Source organism: Helicoverpa armigera, chromosome 2 (assembly GCF_030705265.1).
Source record: "Helicoverpa armigera isolate CAAS_96S chromosome 2, ASM3070526v1, whole genome shotgun sequence".
Classification (NCBI taxonomy): Eukaryota; Metazoa; Arthropoda; class Insecta; order Lepidoptera; family Noctuidae; genus Helicoverpa; species Helicoverpa armigera.
The window spans coordinates 9459370-9474325 of NC_087121.1; the positions used below are offsets into that span (position 1 = coordinate 9459370).

The following is a 14956-nucleotide window of genomic DNA, read 5'->3' on the forward strand; positions in this document are numbered from 1 at the left end:
AATAAAACAAATTCTTTTAGTACCTAAGTTAAAATCTAAGAATTTAAGGATTTTTGGATTCATAATTATAGTTTTTTATAAAATTCGACTTATTTACTCTGATCAAATAAATATATCCGAAAGTATTGTGCCTTCTATCTTATAAATATTGCTCATTTGTACTGTTAAACATATCTTAATCTAATTTAATGTAGGACTAGTAGATAAAGGTATTTTGTACACAAACTTTATAATGCAAGGTAGGTGTATTCAGGATAGTAAGAAGAAATATGGTATATTTCCCCTTGATATATCTTCATTTGTTTCGTGTAGAGCAATTATATAGTATTTTTGTTTGTGTGTTTTGTTTGTCAAATCATGAAAACCGTCCTTTTCGTATGAAGATACGCTAGCATAATGGTGTTTCTATGGAATTTTGTATTTAATTTCCTTAGTCAAAATCGAGGTATCGTACCAACTAGTTAGCTCAGGACTATTTGTACATTAATCAGTGTAAGTTATGCATTACAATAAATAAATGATAGATTATATTTTTAATTGTATTTAAAACTTCCTTAATAAAACAATTGGAAAAAATATTGTGTTTCTCTTATGATATCACACTTGAAAACCTTTTCAATAAAACAGAAGTATATTCATAAAAATGTATATTCAAAAACTGTACAAAAATATTTAATATGGCGATTGGACGTAACACTGGATGGAATGATATCGAACATTTACTATCACATTTCATGAGGAATAATAAACATTATTTCATTTTAATAAGAAAAATAATCATTCAAGAAATTATTAAGAAATACATATAAAAGGCTATGAATAAAAAATATGTTGGTATGAAGTACATAATATTTGTTTGTTAACACAAACACTTTTATATATTTTTACTTAAACCACACTTTCAACTTATTCCTAACGTTCTATGAACGAAATACCACCTCATTTTTTAGGCAATTGTAACATTAATTTTATTTATATAAGATACATAGGTAACACACTAATAGCACTCAAAAATAATGTAAGAAATGATCATAATACTCATATAAATAATGTGCAAAAATGGGCAGAAATCAGAATATTGCGAACTTTATAGATACTTAGCTTTAGGACATCTTATAGTACACTTCTAGGCAAATAATTTGGCCCTTATGAAGTCAGCTATTTCATGCATGGGCAGAAGTGGACTTTGGAGGGCCATTAATATGACGGGAACTGTATCTTTGCGAGTCTGAAGTTAGCCGAATTTATAAGATCTACATTTAACCAAACATTTATCTACTGTATTTAAATATTTAGTTTAGCTGTATTCTTTCCAAAAACATCGTTTCTACTACGGTACCATAGACACATTTGTGACCACAACAAAATCCAAAAAATCTACCATTTCATAAAAAAAATTGAGCACACATTTTTTTCACCTACCTATCAATCATATAGCCGTATCTATCATAGGTCCCGGGTGCGATAAAGCCTGTTTTCTCTCTTGAACAGCTGTGACCAGTTTCCTGTAAGGTCCTAGAGGGAGTCCTAAGGTCTTCATGTCACTTTCAGTGAGCAGCATGAGAGCGTCGAGGTCAATTTGTTCGTCCTTGAACTTCTGTACGTATTGGGAGAGGCCCCAGGCTGTGAGGAAACGTTCGAGGGAGGCGTACCCTGATTCCTCGGCTTCGGCTTCCTCGTCTGATGTTATTGTTGAGCTCTCTGGAAAGGTGGAGTTGGTATTTGTGAGGTGAAAGAGAATAAAGTCTGATGTAATAAGTAAGTACAGGGTGTTTTTTGGGACCGCTAAAAAGACAAAACACTGAAAATATTTATGTTATTGATATGAAAATATTTTGTATAGAGGTATATATAAACATCTTAAAAAGGTAAATATCTTAAATCTTTTCTGTTTTAGAAATTATAAAACCACTTTGTCCAGAATCTAATGTGGTTCTTTCTGGAAACCTTCATACTCCAAAGTGAACGGGCTATTTAGAACCAACCCACAGCCTACTAGTGAGTCTATGCTAATATTTGATGAAGGGTTTATTTGTGTGCTTGAACTCGTTAAAGTGAGGGGTTGTTGGATCGATTTGAAAAATTCTAGGGGCTCAGGAAGAAGTACCCCTATAACGTGGGTGACCCTGCGAGAATCAGCTAGTGGATAATATAATTTACCCGATTGCGCCGAGGTCCACTCAGCCGGCTGGTAGGCATGTCTGGCGGCGAGAGAGCCGGCGGAACCAATGGACAGGTCCTCGCCCGGCGCCGCGCCGCCGCCCAGAGCGCTTAGTGTCGCTGTTATTGAACGTCTGCAAATGTAACACATGATATGTAAAACTTCAGGTTAATATTGGCAAAAACATTTGACAAAGCAAAAGGGACATACAGAACCCCTTGGGAAATATCCTAGATAACTTCTCTATTTGTCTCCGATGTGTGATCAATTGGACCTGGTTCACGAAGTACGTTGATACCAATATATAATTTGAGAGATAGGAGTCACGGGTCCAGTTTAACGTCTGTCAATCATGAGGCATCACTTTTGTATTTGCCACACAGATCCTATTGCTTTCATATAAGCTTTGATGTAGGTACATATTGTATTATGTTCTTAGTTCTCACCTGAAAGCGACGCTACCAAATCCGGGTCTCTCGAATATGCTAGCGGGCTCCTGCAACATCACTTCTTGTCCAATACCGCTGTCTTCGTTCACTGCCGCAAAGTCTGGCTGGCTTGCAGACCTAAAAGAAAAAGGAATGTTTTTGTGCTTATGTAATTTTTTTTATGACTTTTTAAGTATTTACTTATTCTATATAAAAAAAAAACTATTTTTACTCACAAATACTTGTGCGAGTTTTTCCACTTCTGCATTCTCTTGTATGTATTTTTTATAGAACTTATTCTACTATATTATCTACTGCAAAAAATACATAGGTACAAAAAAACTCGCACAAGTAAAAGATGTTGGGAGCAATTTTCAAAAAAGCCTTCATTAGATTTTTTATATACTACAACTGGATTACATGTATTTTTTAAAGGCATATAAGTATTTTTTAAATTGGATTTGAGAAAATCTAACAAGCACTTTAGCAAGAAAATGACAGAGATGTAGGTGGTACTAAAGAAAAAATCAGCAGTAGGTAGGTATGGACTATAGTTCTATTAAAACCAGCTTTACCACATACCTGGTGAGTGGTTTCTTCTGCACCGGCTCAGGATGCTGTTCAGCAAAGACATCAGACACGTTTCCCCTCGCCTGAGGACCAGCTCCGAAGGTCCCCACATACATGACCTCCGAGTCACGCCGCACCCCGCTCAGGGACGTGACGGAACGACGTCCAGTCGTCTCTATTTCTCCAACCTATGTGGTAAATACCGTTGGTTAGAAATGTTATTTTAACGGTAGTTACTGTTATATTTATTTAGCAAAGTATGAAGTATTACTGTGGTTTTACACTAGCATATTTTGCCGTGCGTACTTATCCCACCCAAAACAAAAATGTGAAAGGCTGCCAAGTTCGATAATATGGAAATCCTTCACCTATAAAAGAAGTGAGATCTGAATAAGTACCAAGTTCCATACACATACCGCATTTTAAAAAAGTTACTTTTTAATGATGTTACTTGGCAAGTTTTCACACACCTTGTTGTAAATCTAGTAAACGCTATGAATCAAGTATTTAATTTTCTATTAAAACTTGCCAAGTAACATTATTACAAAGTAACTTTTTTAAAATGCGGTATGTGTATGGAACTTGGTACTTATTCAGATCTCACTTCTTTTATAGGTGAAGGATTTCCATATTATCGAACTTGGCAGCCTTTCACATTTTTGTTTTGGGTGGGATTTCATTTATTTTTGTAAGGTTGTTTATTTTTTTTTTTCTTATGATTAATTTAGTTATGGAAATGTTTCATTTATACTATCTTTCAGATTTTTGAATATGCACTATACTTCTTACAAAGAAATGAACTAGGTTAACTAAATGGACTAGATTTACCAACTGACTGACATGACATGTTATCATATATTATGTTCGTGGATCGAAGTTACACATTCGTTATTTTCGAAAGTGACTCACACTTGGCCGTTTTCAGATTTTTACTTTGACTAAAAACAAACCTTTGTAACGAATTTCAGATCGGTACGACCATTATTATATTTTATCAATATAGATAAATTTAGTTCGTTTTAGTTCCTTAGGGGTATTTTACATTGAGTATTTTACACCTTCATTATTTTGAAACCGACTCACACTTGGCCATTTTCAGATTTTTCCCTTTACCTTGACATAAAAACCTACCTCTATGCCAAATTTCAAGTCAATACGACCATTGGAAGTGGTCTAGGTTTTTGATGAGTGAGTGAGTCAGTCAGTGAGTGTATAGTAAAAATAGCGATTTTCTGATGTCAATATCTCAAGACCTACAATAGGTATATTAATGAAATTTTTTATTTTAGATAAGTGAGGGGGTCTCAACAGATACCAGAAATTTGATATGCGTAAATAAAATAGATTTTGAGTTATAGGGGGGTCGAATTTGGCCCGAAATGGTTCGTGTAATATAACCCACGGCCAGTGTGTCGCTTTTTTTGCTCGAACTTGGCGGACACACTGCCGTGTGTCTAGATAAAAGGAAGCCCTCGCTTGCTGGGACGTCAAAATCAATTCAAAGTTGCCTGCAAAACAGGACTTTTGAACCCACCCTTCACCGCTTCCTTTGTGTTTTTGTTGGGAAGAAGAATCAGTGCAGCAAACTCCCCAGCAACAGTCATTGTTTGAACCGCAATGATCAGTGGTGATGATTTCAACAAGAATTTGTTGCGGTGTACAAAATCAAGCGGATAATCCACTAGTGTGAAAATACTTTTAGAGCCTTTTTGGTTGTGTGTATAGTGATGGAAGTGCTAATTGGATTGCGACTTGTTAACTGTATTTAGTGCGATAATCTTACAATGAAATAGTTACGAAAAGCAAGGTGTTACATACATACTAGGTTATTGGTCTAATCCCAAATTCTAATTTGTACAAACTAAAACATGAAAATTGGGTATAAGAATATAAGTTTGGATATTTGACCACTTACACAGTAAAAGCACTGAACGGATTCAGAATGTTAACTACATAATAAGAATAAACACATATATGGGGAAATAAGTCAGTATGATACTATAGCAGAGGTCTGAAATGGTATGCCGCCCCGCTACCACATTTTTAGCGCGCCTTGCACCGTAATGCGGTACTTGAGCGCGTCATTTGAGCTGAAGAGCGCGGGTCAAACTAAATGCAAAAGTAAATAGGCATATTATATTCTTTTGAAGAACATATCCACACCTTGAAGTCATCAGTGGGCACGTTAGCTCCGCTGCGTCCCACAGTGTTGTTCCTCAGCTTGCTGGCGAGCGCCTTCTTGTAGACGGCGCCGCGGCCTCGGGCGCCGGAGTTCACGGTGCCTACCAGTGCACTGTATGTAGGCCGAGGCTGTTCATCAGCTAGGAGATATCCTCACCTTGAAGTCATCAGTGGGCACGTTAGCTCCGCTGCGTCCCACAGTGTTGTTCCTCAGCTTGCTGGCGAGCGCCTTCTTGTAGACGGCGCCGCGGCCTCGGGCGCCGGAGTTCACGGTGCCTACCAGTGCACTGTATGTAGGCCGAGGCTGTTCATCAGCTAGGAGATTACCTGGAATTCGAGGTTTTTAGGTAAGACTCCGATTAGACTGAAAGCCGTACCCAACATAGTTGGGAAAAGGCTCGGGAGGTGAGATGAGGAGGTTTTGAGGTTACGTGTTTGTGAAGCGAACCTTTGACTGAAAGTAAAAGTTAATTTAAAATGTAACATAGGTGGTGCGAATTTAATCGTCGTATAGAGTTAGTGTTTTCGCAAAACACTGTGACGTTGCAATACCCTACATCTGAATGACACGTTGTTTTTAGACAGTTTTTATTTCCTTCAAGTACCTACATGTCCGATACATTTTGCTAAAAGTCGGAGTAATTCGTTTTTATGTCACCTACCTTCTTCAAGCAAGATAACGATTTTATGAAGTTACTTCGTACCACAGTGAAGAACAGGCTTATTTGGATACCTACAGGTCATGTAAAGTTTTTTACCAGAAGCATCTCAGATATTTCCTGCCCGAGGCAAAGAAGTATATAATAATAATTAAGTACCTAGTAGCCGTACGATGGTTATGTTAAATGAGTATTTTCGAGCATCAAAACATAAGAAATAAGAATAATCATTCAGCTTATCAATACGCCTTCGAAATACATTTTTGTGACGTATTATACGACGCTGTAAAACGATGCTAGATGCTATTTCAGATTAGAACAAATAATGTAGGATTTTAGCTATCAGTGATACCAATGTAGGAGGAAATTAAATACCGTATCGAAACCTATATCAAATATTATATTATCAGCAATAAATAAATTAATTGTATATTACGTATTGTCATCGTCTGTGTTAAAGTACATGTAGCTAGGTATCTACCTAATATTAGATTGTTTGCTTGAGAACTATAGGATCTATTTTATGTGCCGACAAGAATTATATTTTAAACCACGTTGTTTGAAATACTTATTATTATACACAATGTGTTTCAGAAAGAACACGGAAGGCTCTAGTCAGTTAAAGTCTGACCGTCGCTCCCGCTACGCACACACATTGAGCCCAGGGGGAGTCATCAGATGATTTCTCACCTCAAAAAAGGCCGCTGTCATTTTAACTCGACTGCCAATAAGGGTTGTCTTTCACGCGTAACTTGTTTTTACAAACTTTTTCACTCCACCATCGTTTTGACTATAACAGACTCCGAATGTTGTGTCGACAATAAAGTGACTTAGTAACTTACCATGGCTAGTAGACCTAGTCATCTTCTGCTTAAGAGCCCACAGCACATTGCTGGGCCGATGCGGCATGGTATGGACTTCTTCCACATAACCCTGGTCCCACTCCTTGGCTAGCTTCTTCATCTCCTTCTCGGCTATCAGGTCAGCCTTACTCTGCCGTTTCTGGTATTGCTTGTGGGATTTCTCGTAGTCCTTTTTCGCTTTTTCTTTTAGGGACTTGGCCTTTTTTCTGGAATTTTAGATGTTGATATGGGTTAAAGTTGTTATTGGTGTCATAGTTGTTTTTGGTAATACAAAAAAAGTTTGATGAATTCCAGTTAATATCCTGTTTACCAAATGATTGCTTTATTTTTTAATGCTAATACTTAGTATCTAAGCTGTTGTATGTCAACATTGATGAAGGGCTTCGTTAAGCTCTGATAAGGGTTATAGGATTCATTTAGGAAACTATATATTATATATTAGTAAAAAATATTTGGTTTATATTAAACTAGCTGTTCTTCGCGACAAAAAGACTATCCTCTGTCCTTTCTCGGACTGAAGGTGGCCGTCTTATGTGTGACATTAAAATAGGTTCAGTAGTTCTGTCATGAAAGCTCGAAGTAAGTAGGTTTTCTTGAACTAGCTTTCAACCTATCAGGGTATCAATCTAGGTTGATATAATTGATGTACGTAACATTACACAACTCTTACACCATGAGATAGCAATTAGCCTAATTCACGAAGAAATCGCGCGTGTAATGATGGGAACGCTTACACAACTACTATTACAAAATATAACACGAAACACGTTAGATTATGTTGCTCGTAAAATATTTACGCAGTTATTAAGGAAACAATTAATTTGTATCATGTCATATTTAAGTGTTAAGTTGAAAGTTTAGCTCCTTATGTAACTCGCAATTACTCGAATAAGAGATGAAAATGAGAGAAAACTGTGTTAAATCTAAGCAAACGTGTTATCTCATTTATGTTGCTGTTATAAACCCTGCCGCTTTTCTAAGACCTCAATAAGAATTAAGCTTGATAATGCTGTAAGAAGTGCTCTAATAATCCGGTCATCTGTACTGCCTGCGTAAAGTGCGTAGCCCGAAAAAAAATCACATAGTTTCGAAAACATGCCAGAATCGTATTAAGGCCATTATATACCAAAACTTACTTATCATTATTCTCCAGTTTAGCAGTAGCTTGGTCGAGATACCGCAGAATATCGTCCCTGCCATTAATGGCGGCTAACTCTTGCGCAGTGTGGCCGTCGACGTCCATCGCGAACACATTGGCGCCAAAGTTGATGAGGAAAGTGACGCATTCTTTGTGGCCCCGGGCTGCCGCTAGATGGAGCGCTGTGTTGCCGAAGTAATCCGCTTTGTCGGGTTCTCCTCTGGAAAGAAGACATTTGAAATAAAAAAAAATGTCACATTGAAATGTTGGTGGAAAGCAATTTCATTTAGGGGTTGGTTTAGAAGAGCTTTTAAGTAAAGGGTCCCATAGTTATGTGGTAATTTAGGGGATACATAATGCAGTTTTGCCCAATTCAAAAAATCTCTCAAAACGTGTATGGACGACTCCATAGACTTTTGCGCAAACTGTACCTACACAAGACGTTTTTTCCTATCGTAGTCTGAAAAGGCGCTCATTTATCGTTATCCCAAATGCCGACCGACCAAAACCCCTTTAGAGAAGTTATGAAGAACCTACTAAAAGGTTTGATTGCTTTCACGATTACCTTCATATTAAACTTGGGTAACAATTGTATATCTAGCAACATTTTGGTGTCCACTTGAACATTCGAGTTGATTTTCCCCTGCATAATCTCCATGCGTTATAAGTAGGTCATTGATGATTACGACTGAGCACATATCATATCACAACATAATGATTTTGAAATCTATATCATTGTGCTGGAGATATTTTCACTTTCAAATTATATGTACCTAGGTAATTGCGACCACGTCACAAAGTGGACTTGGATAAATAGTGAAAGTAATGATTTGTGGATCACTGTCAATTGTACTCGAATTGTTCTGAAATGTCGTGTTTTGTGGCTAATCGTGTGGTTATAACGGTAGTCGCTTCAAAATTGTATTATGTAAATGCCCAAATATTTTAACTTGTGAGGTAAAAACTGACATCAGAGACAGTATAACGAACTTTCAATTTCGATGTATGTCACAGCAAATAATGGACTCAACGGGAAGATTTATCGGTAAACAAGCATTTTAACAGTAGGAAAACTTTCAAACCCTAGAGGTATATTGGCCTTTATTCTGACGAAATGGAATGGATGAACCATCCATGAACACATAAAAGGTTACCATTTACTTACTTGCTTGGAATGTAATTCGCGCTCATTTCGAAAAGGACAAATGTGGCACACAGTTATTAACTGTACCGTCTGTATGGTGGTACATTTAAATGTACCAGTTAACATGGTGGCACGTTCAAAGAAGGCAATGATTGACACAATTTCGGTTTTAAACCGTTGAGTGGATTGAGAGATCAGATCTTCAATACGAAAATTGGGAGCAGTAAAATTTTTATAGCAATGGAAATTGTTGACGATACATGAATTGAAAATCTTCAAATTCTAATGAAGGCTCCACATAATGCTTTGAACGAGATCTGATGAGAATAACCGCAAAGCGCAGACGCAGATCCTCCGGCGATTCACATAACAACTTCTAAAGGCTAATGAAGCGATTCTCTTCATATTTTTTACGTAATATAATCCGTAACATTGTATAATGTTGCGTTGGAGAGCAAACAATGCGTGAAAGCGACAGTGAGTGATACTACATTGTTCTCAAGCAGGCATTATACTAATAAAATGTGAGGAAAAGAAAATTGTATTAAAAGCAAGAGTGGATAGGATCGGATGTCAATGTATTCCTCTTTGAAGAACAATATTGTTGGAATCATAGATTAAAACATATACGTATAAGACTTAGCTAGTAGTAACAGAAGTATGGGCTAAGTTTATCAGAATTTTAAATTATCACTTCTATAATACTTATATTGCGTGTAATAATTTATTATTGATAAAATAAAGATCCCAATAAGGCTGTAAACTCGAAAAGACTGTAAACACACCCCTGTCAAAATTTACGGGGACTAACTTATTAATAAGAAAGTAGCCAGTCATGCCTACGTGACAAGAGTTAGGCCATTAAAATAATCACCGTCTATAACAAACTTAATTGTTACTATAAATTAAACTTTATCTGCACATAATATTGAAATACAACGTGCGTAGATTAGCGTAGAAGGGCTATTGTTTTGTCGGATTAATTATCGATGGATTGTCTGGGACTAAAGTTTGTGAAAAATGTGGAAGAAATCGCAACAAGTACGATTCTGAGAATTAGAATCGTACAGGATCGTACTTTCGTAAAAATTGTTCGTTCTCTGCCTTCGGAATTTTACCCTACATATTTTCATAGCAATGCATTTGATGATTAATTTAGTTCCAGATATCAACAGTATGTTATTTGAAGCTCCAAAAGACGATCTTAACCTCCCATATTAAGTGACTCCAAAAATAACCTGAACTTCCAACTCACCCTCTGCCACATAACAGTCGTAAGGCATCAATGTGTCCCTCGAAGGCAGCCCAGAGTGTAGGCGTCATGCCCGACTCGTCTTTGTTGTTGCATTCCTTGCGAGTAGCCTCCCGTAGCACCTCTAGCAGGCCGTCTTTGGCCGCCCTGGAAGGTCACAAGAATGTATTAGTACAAACAGGTTCTTAGGCCGAGACCTGAGTCCAACAGATGTTAGCCTTATAACACTGGCGGATTTTCCATGCGACACCGCTACGGACTGGGGGATGTCGATCGGAAAATCCGGCAGTGTGAAAAGGCGGTAAGAATCTTTATAGTAGGCCAATAGAAGCGATTATGATCATATTATAAGGAGTTTCTGAAGTATTCACTGTGAAGCGAACACAAATTTCATACTATTTCAAGATTATTTAATTTGAAGTCGGTGACATCTTTGCTTTTTCACGTTTGTTATCCATGTTTTCACGTACGATTCTTATTACACAATTTTATTACGTCTTTACAAATACTAGTTTTACTCAAATCTAGGATTAACATTTTTGTTTTATCTGCAGATTATTTTGTTTTAATCCGAAACATTAATTCATGCTTAAATATAGGTCTTAATAATGCAATGCACAAATTATTATTTGCTCCGTACGTCAGTGAAGAAAACATGTTCATCATATGAGGTAAATCCCCTATCATTTTCTGGCAGTTTTTTAAAATGATTGTTATTGATCAATTATTGCCTGATTATATTTAATCGTACAGTAGGTAACAGTAATCGAGTTATTTAGAAGTAATCTCTTTATGGCTTTGAGTTGATTTTACAACTCTTGATAATCCTACCAGCTTTGCGAAAATAGTTGGAAGTAAATATGTAGCCACTGAGGTAAATGTTAAAGCTAGCATAAAATCACCCAGCATCTTTTAGTCTAGCTAGGTGCTTAACCAGATTAAAATTGCGAGTTAAAACTTGGATATCAAAGATACCTCAACAAGTTTGCAATTTTGCTTAGTCTATAATTTTTATTCTTTGTCAGTTTCCCAAGCCCGCATGCGGCATAATAAGGCTAGATTTTTCTACCTATTTGATATACTGGTACCTATAGAGGTAATATTCAATTGAATTTTAGCTAAACACGATGTCAGTGACCTTTCCCATATTGGTTCGTCACCCAGCAACCTAACACCTGCATGTCACCCACAATCGATACGATGATAACAGCCTCATAACAAAGGATTATGAGCTTTATTTAGGCTGTTATAAGAGTGATAATAGCGTGGTACACTTTTGGCACAATGAGGGCTACCCTCGGCCGTGGTGTTCGAGGAAGCGTGAAGGTGGTACAGTATGTCATGTCACGTGGTTGGTTTATTGTTTAGGCATAAAACAGGAAGGTGTACTTAAAAACATTGCTAAGAATTTATGTTTGTAAACATTTTTTTCGTCGTGTTAATAAACGCGGATTAAAGTTAGGCCAGGAATAGCACATAAAAACTAGGAATGATATTACTCTAGGAGGATATTGTTTACGAGATCTTTGAATACTTAGTAAATGACTACTACATAGTAAGCACAGCTTTTAAATTACATTACATTACATTATGTAGGTATCACCTTTTCAGATCTCAAGAAAGGAGTGTCATAGAGCGGATGATCCGCTAACCAAGTTATTGCTAGACACTACAGGAAATACTTAACGCTAACTTCAAACAAAGATGGACAATAGCTAATATGTACGTTTAGACTGAAACAAATCAAATACGTAGCCATAGATAAGTAGTTGGAGATGTTTACAAAATAAGAGCTCTTAAGACAATACAAAGATGTCTGTCTGTCTGTGTGTATGTGTCTATGTATTTGTGTCATGTTTAACATTCTTCTCATAGCAGGTATTATTTATATATTACTACTAGTTTCCTTTAGCCTCCTGCATCCTAAGGGAACTAGTCCGAACACCCGGATAAAAGTTGCCAATAGCATTCCTCAATAGATAGGCTATCTGATACTTATTTTTTCGTTGGTCCTGAGATTATCTCGTTGAACAAGAAGAAGCAAGGAAACTTACAAAACAACTCCAGCTTTATATTATACATTCAGATAATGGAGACCAATTACCTCTTAGGTGGCCTTGCCCCTGAAGAACAGTCTCATTTGACAAAGATCTGAATTGCTGACTTCCCGTGACGATTGTCAAAGATTTTCAAATGACAGCCGGAACAAATAGCTTAATGGTTTCAGAGGCAAGCAGAGAACAGTGTACCTATGATACGGTTTGATTCACCAAGTACGACAAATAGGTACGGTTATACGAGCTATAGTTAATAAGAGCCATGAACCTCTTTCATGTTCACAGAATATGATCCGGAATTCCGTTTGTTCAGTTTAGCCGCACTTCCCCGTTCCGTATTAGTTGGAACGTGTACCTAATTCATGGAACGGGAGGAGACACGGTCGGGTTGACACCACACGTTGCTCGTATGTAGTTCAATGTCCCGAATTCGCTGGTTTTGTGGTGACGAATTCGCTTGTTTTATGATGACGAATGGGTTGTGGATGTGGTGATAGGGACAGCGGTAAGCGGTTTTGGTTTATTTGTACATGATAAATTGTGATGGGAGCTTGCATTTTGGCACGGGTGAAGAACCTTTGAATGAGTAGGTACAGCCGTTGCCTTCTATATTTTTGCTAACCCCCCGAATTTAGTAATTAGATGACAGTCGTGCAGAAGTGTTTTCTTTGTGTTTTTCAAAAATGGGCACGCACGAAAGTACCCAATGCCTTATTATTGGATATTGAATCAATGGTTTCATGACGATCCCTTAATTGTCATCTTCGTCATTAGGACTCTGATGCGGATATTTTCCTTTTACTAATAATCGTCCATCAATAGGTACCTTTATTTGGAACTTAAGAAAATTCGCTCGTCGCTGTTAATATAAACATATTAGTTAAAGTTGAAGCGACTTTCGCCCGCCCCGTTCATGACCAAGTCCGATCCATTTTGCCAACATGTAATAATATTAAACAATAATTTTACCTATTTACATAGTTGCATTGATAACACTTTGTTATCGCGATAATCTTTATTCAATAGATATTTTACAGCGCATAATGCTAAAATAATATGACATCGTGTTTCGACAGTTTGTTGAAGAATTAGGAAAAGATACGAGGTAGGTACATTTTTAATTACCGGCAGAAACAATGGTGATTTTATCAACAGATAAAATATCTACAGACAGATAATGTTTAATATAGGATACGAAAACATTGCGATTATTCATATTTTTTTGTTCCTTTATGCATGTAATTTCGTGGGTTCACGGAGAGTAACGTCCATAGACCAAAGTTACTCGTAACATTTTACTTAGTTTTAGGAAAAGAGAGTAGTAAGTACTTATCTAAAAATTGCAATTAAAACTTCGTGCAATATCAGAGCGTCTACGTAGAATTAATTGAATAAATACTTATATAACGAACCATTTATAAATGTTTAGAAAAGCGTAAAAACAGTAATTATTTCGGACAATAAGTTATTTTAATTATGATTGTCATAATTAGACGTTATTTTTATTCATGAACTAAGATTGTTTACCAACTTTCATTTGTTTATGAATTAGAATTTTATTTTTATACGGATATGAATGATGACGATTCCGAATTCAGCTATTTTGGTTAATTATCGCAACGATAAACCTGCCAATTATTCATCGATTATTACCGAATGTTATCGGAAATACCTATAGGTTGCGATATCTTATCGTGGTTGCACGAAACACTAGATTGTCCTGTTTTTACTTACTTATGAAACCTGTCCGTGGTCATTTTTGTACTTTTTCACTGCACTGGTACCACAAACACCTCACAACGACCGCACGAAAGTTTGTTCAACTCATTTTGAACAGATTGCTACAGTTTAGAACCGCGAAATTGATAAGCTGAGAAAGTTTGCAGTTTTGTCACACTTCACACCTTGGCGAATTGCCTTTATAAACTGACATAACTTAATAGATTTAATTCTATAAAAATACAATTCTAATGGAGTTTTATTACGAAGTTGTACAATGTTTTTCAATAGCTACGTGTACTAAAATAATAACAGAAACACCTGTTTCACTCAGGTGAAACACTGACTGTTGTCAAGTTACAAGGCAATACAACACAACTTTAAAAACGTACGCATCGTCAAACATTGAATGAGGAATGTGAATGATCGCATTGAATGAAAGGTACGACAGACGTTCAATGACCTCACAGGGCATAATGATGTTAGCGACATCTAGCGGGCAGAGAATATTTTACAAAGTGCCATCTGTTGTCGAGTAGCAAACTTATTAAATTTTGCAGTTCGTTTTGCTGTCAGTTTATAAGTATAGATGGCAGTTCGTAGCGTATCTGAAGTTATTTTTAACATCTTCAGATTTGAACAGATTTTATTTATTTTTATTGTTTCAAATTAATGTTTTGTTCAAGTTGTTTTCTATTTGTAAATGATTATATTGAGTGTTTTGTTTTAGTTTTTATTTTTTGTCGGATAGCCCGCGACTCGTGAAGGAACTGCAGAAGGAAGG

The 14956-nt window shown here is 36.5% G+C and overlaps 1 protein-coding gene across 1 annotated transcript; it reads right to left on the reverse strand.

The window, feature by feature from the left end:
* Positions 1-634: 634 nt before the first annotated feature.
* On the reverse strand, positions 635-14586 carry LOC110378952 (pre-mRNA splicing regulator USH1G). Its single transcript, XM_064039439.1, has 9 exons — positions 14188-14586; positions 10400-10543; positions 7999-8220; positions 6842-7068; positions 5498-5667; positions 3172-3347; positions 2608-2727; positions 2161-2294; positions 635-1701 (listed from the first exon to the last, which is right to left on the reverse strand). Exons 1-9 carry the CDS (start codon positions 14208-14210, stop codon positions 1430-1432), a joined length of 1488 nt encoding a protein of 495 aa, XP_063895509.1. The 5' UTR covers positions 14211-14586; the 3' UTR covers positions 635-1429.
* Positions 14587-14956: the final 370 nt, after the last annotated feature.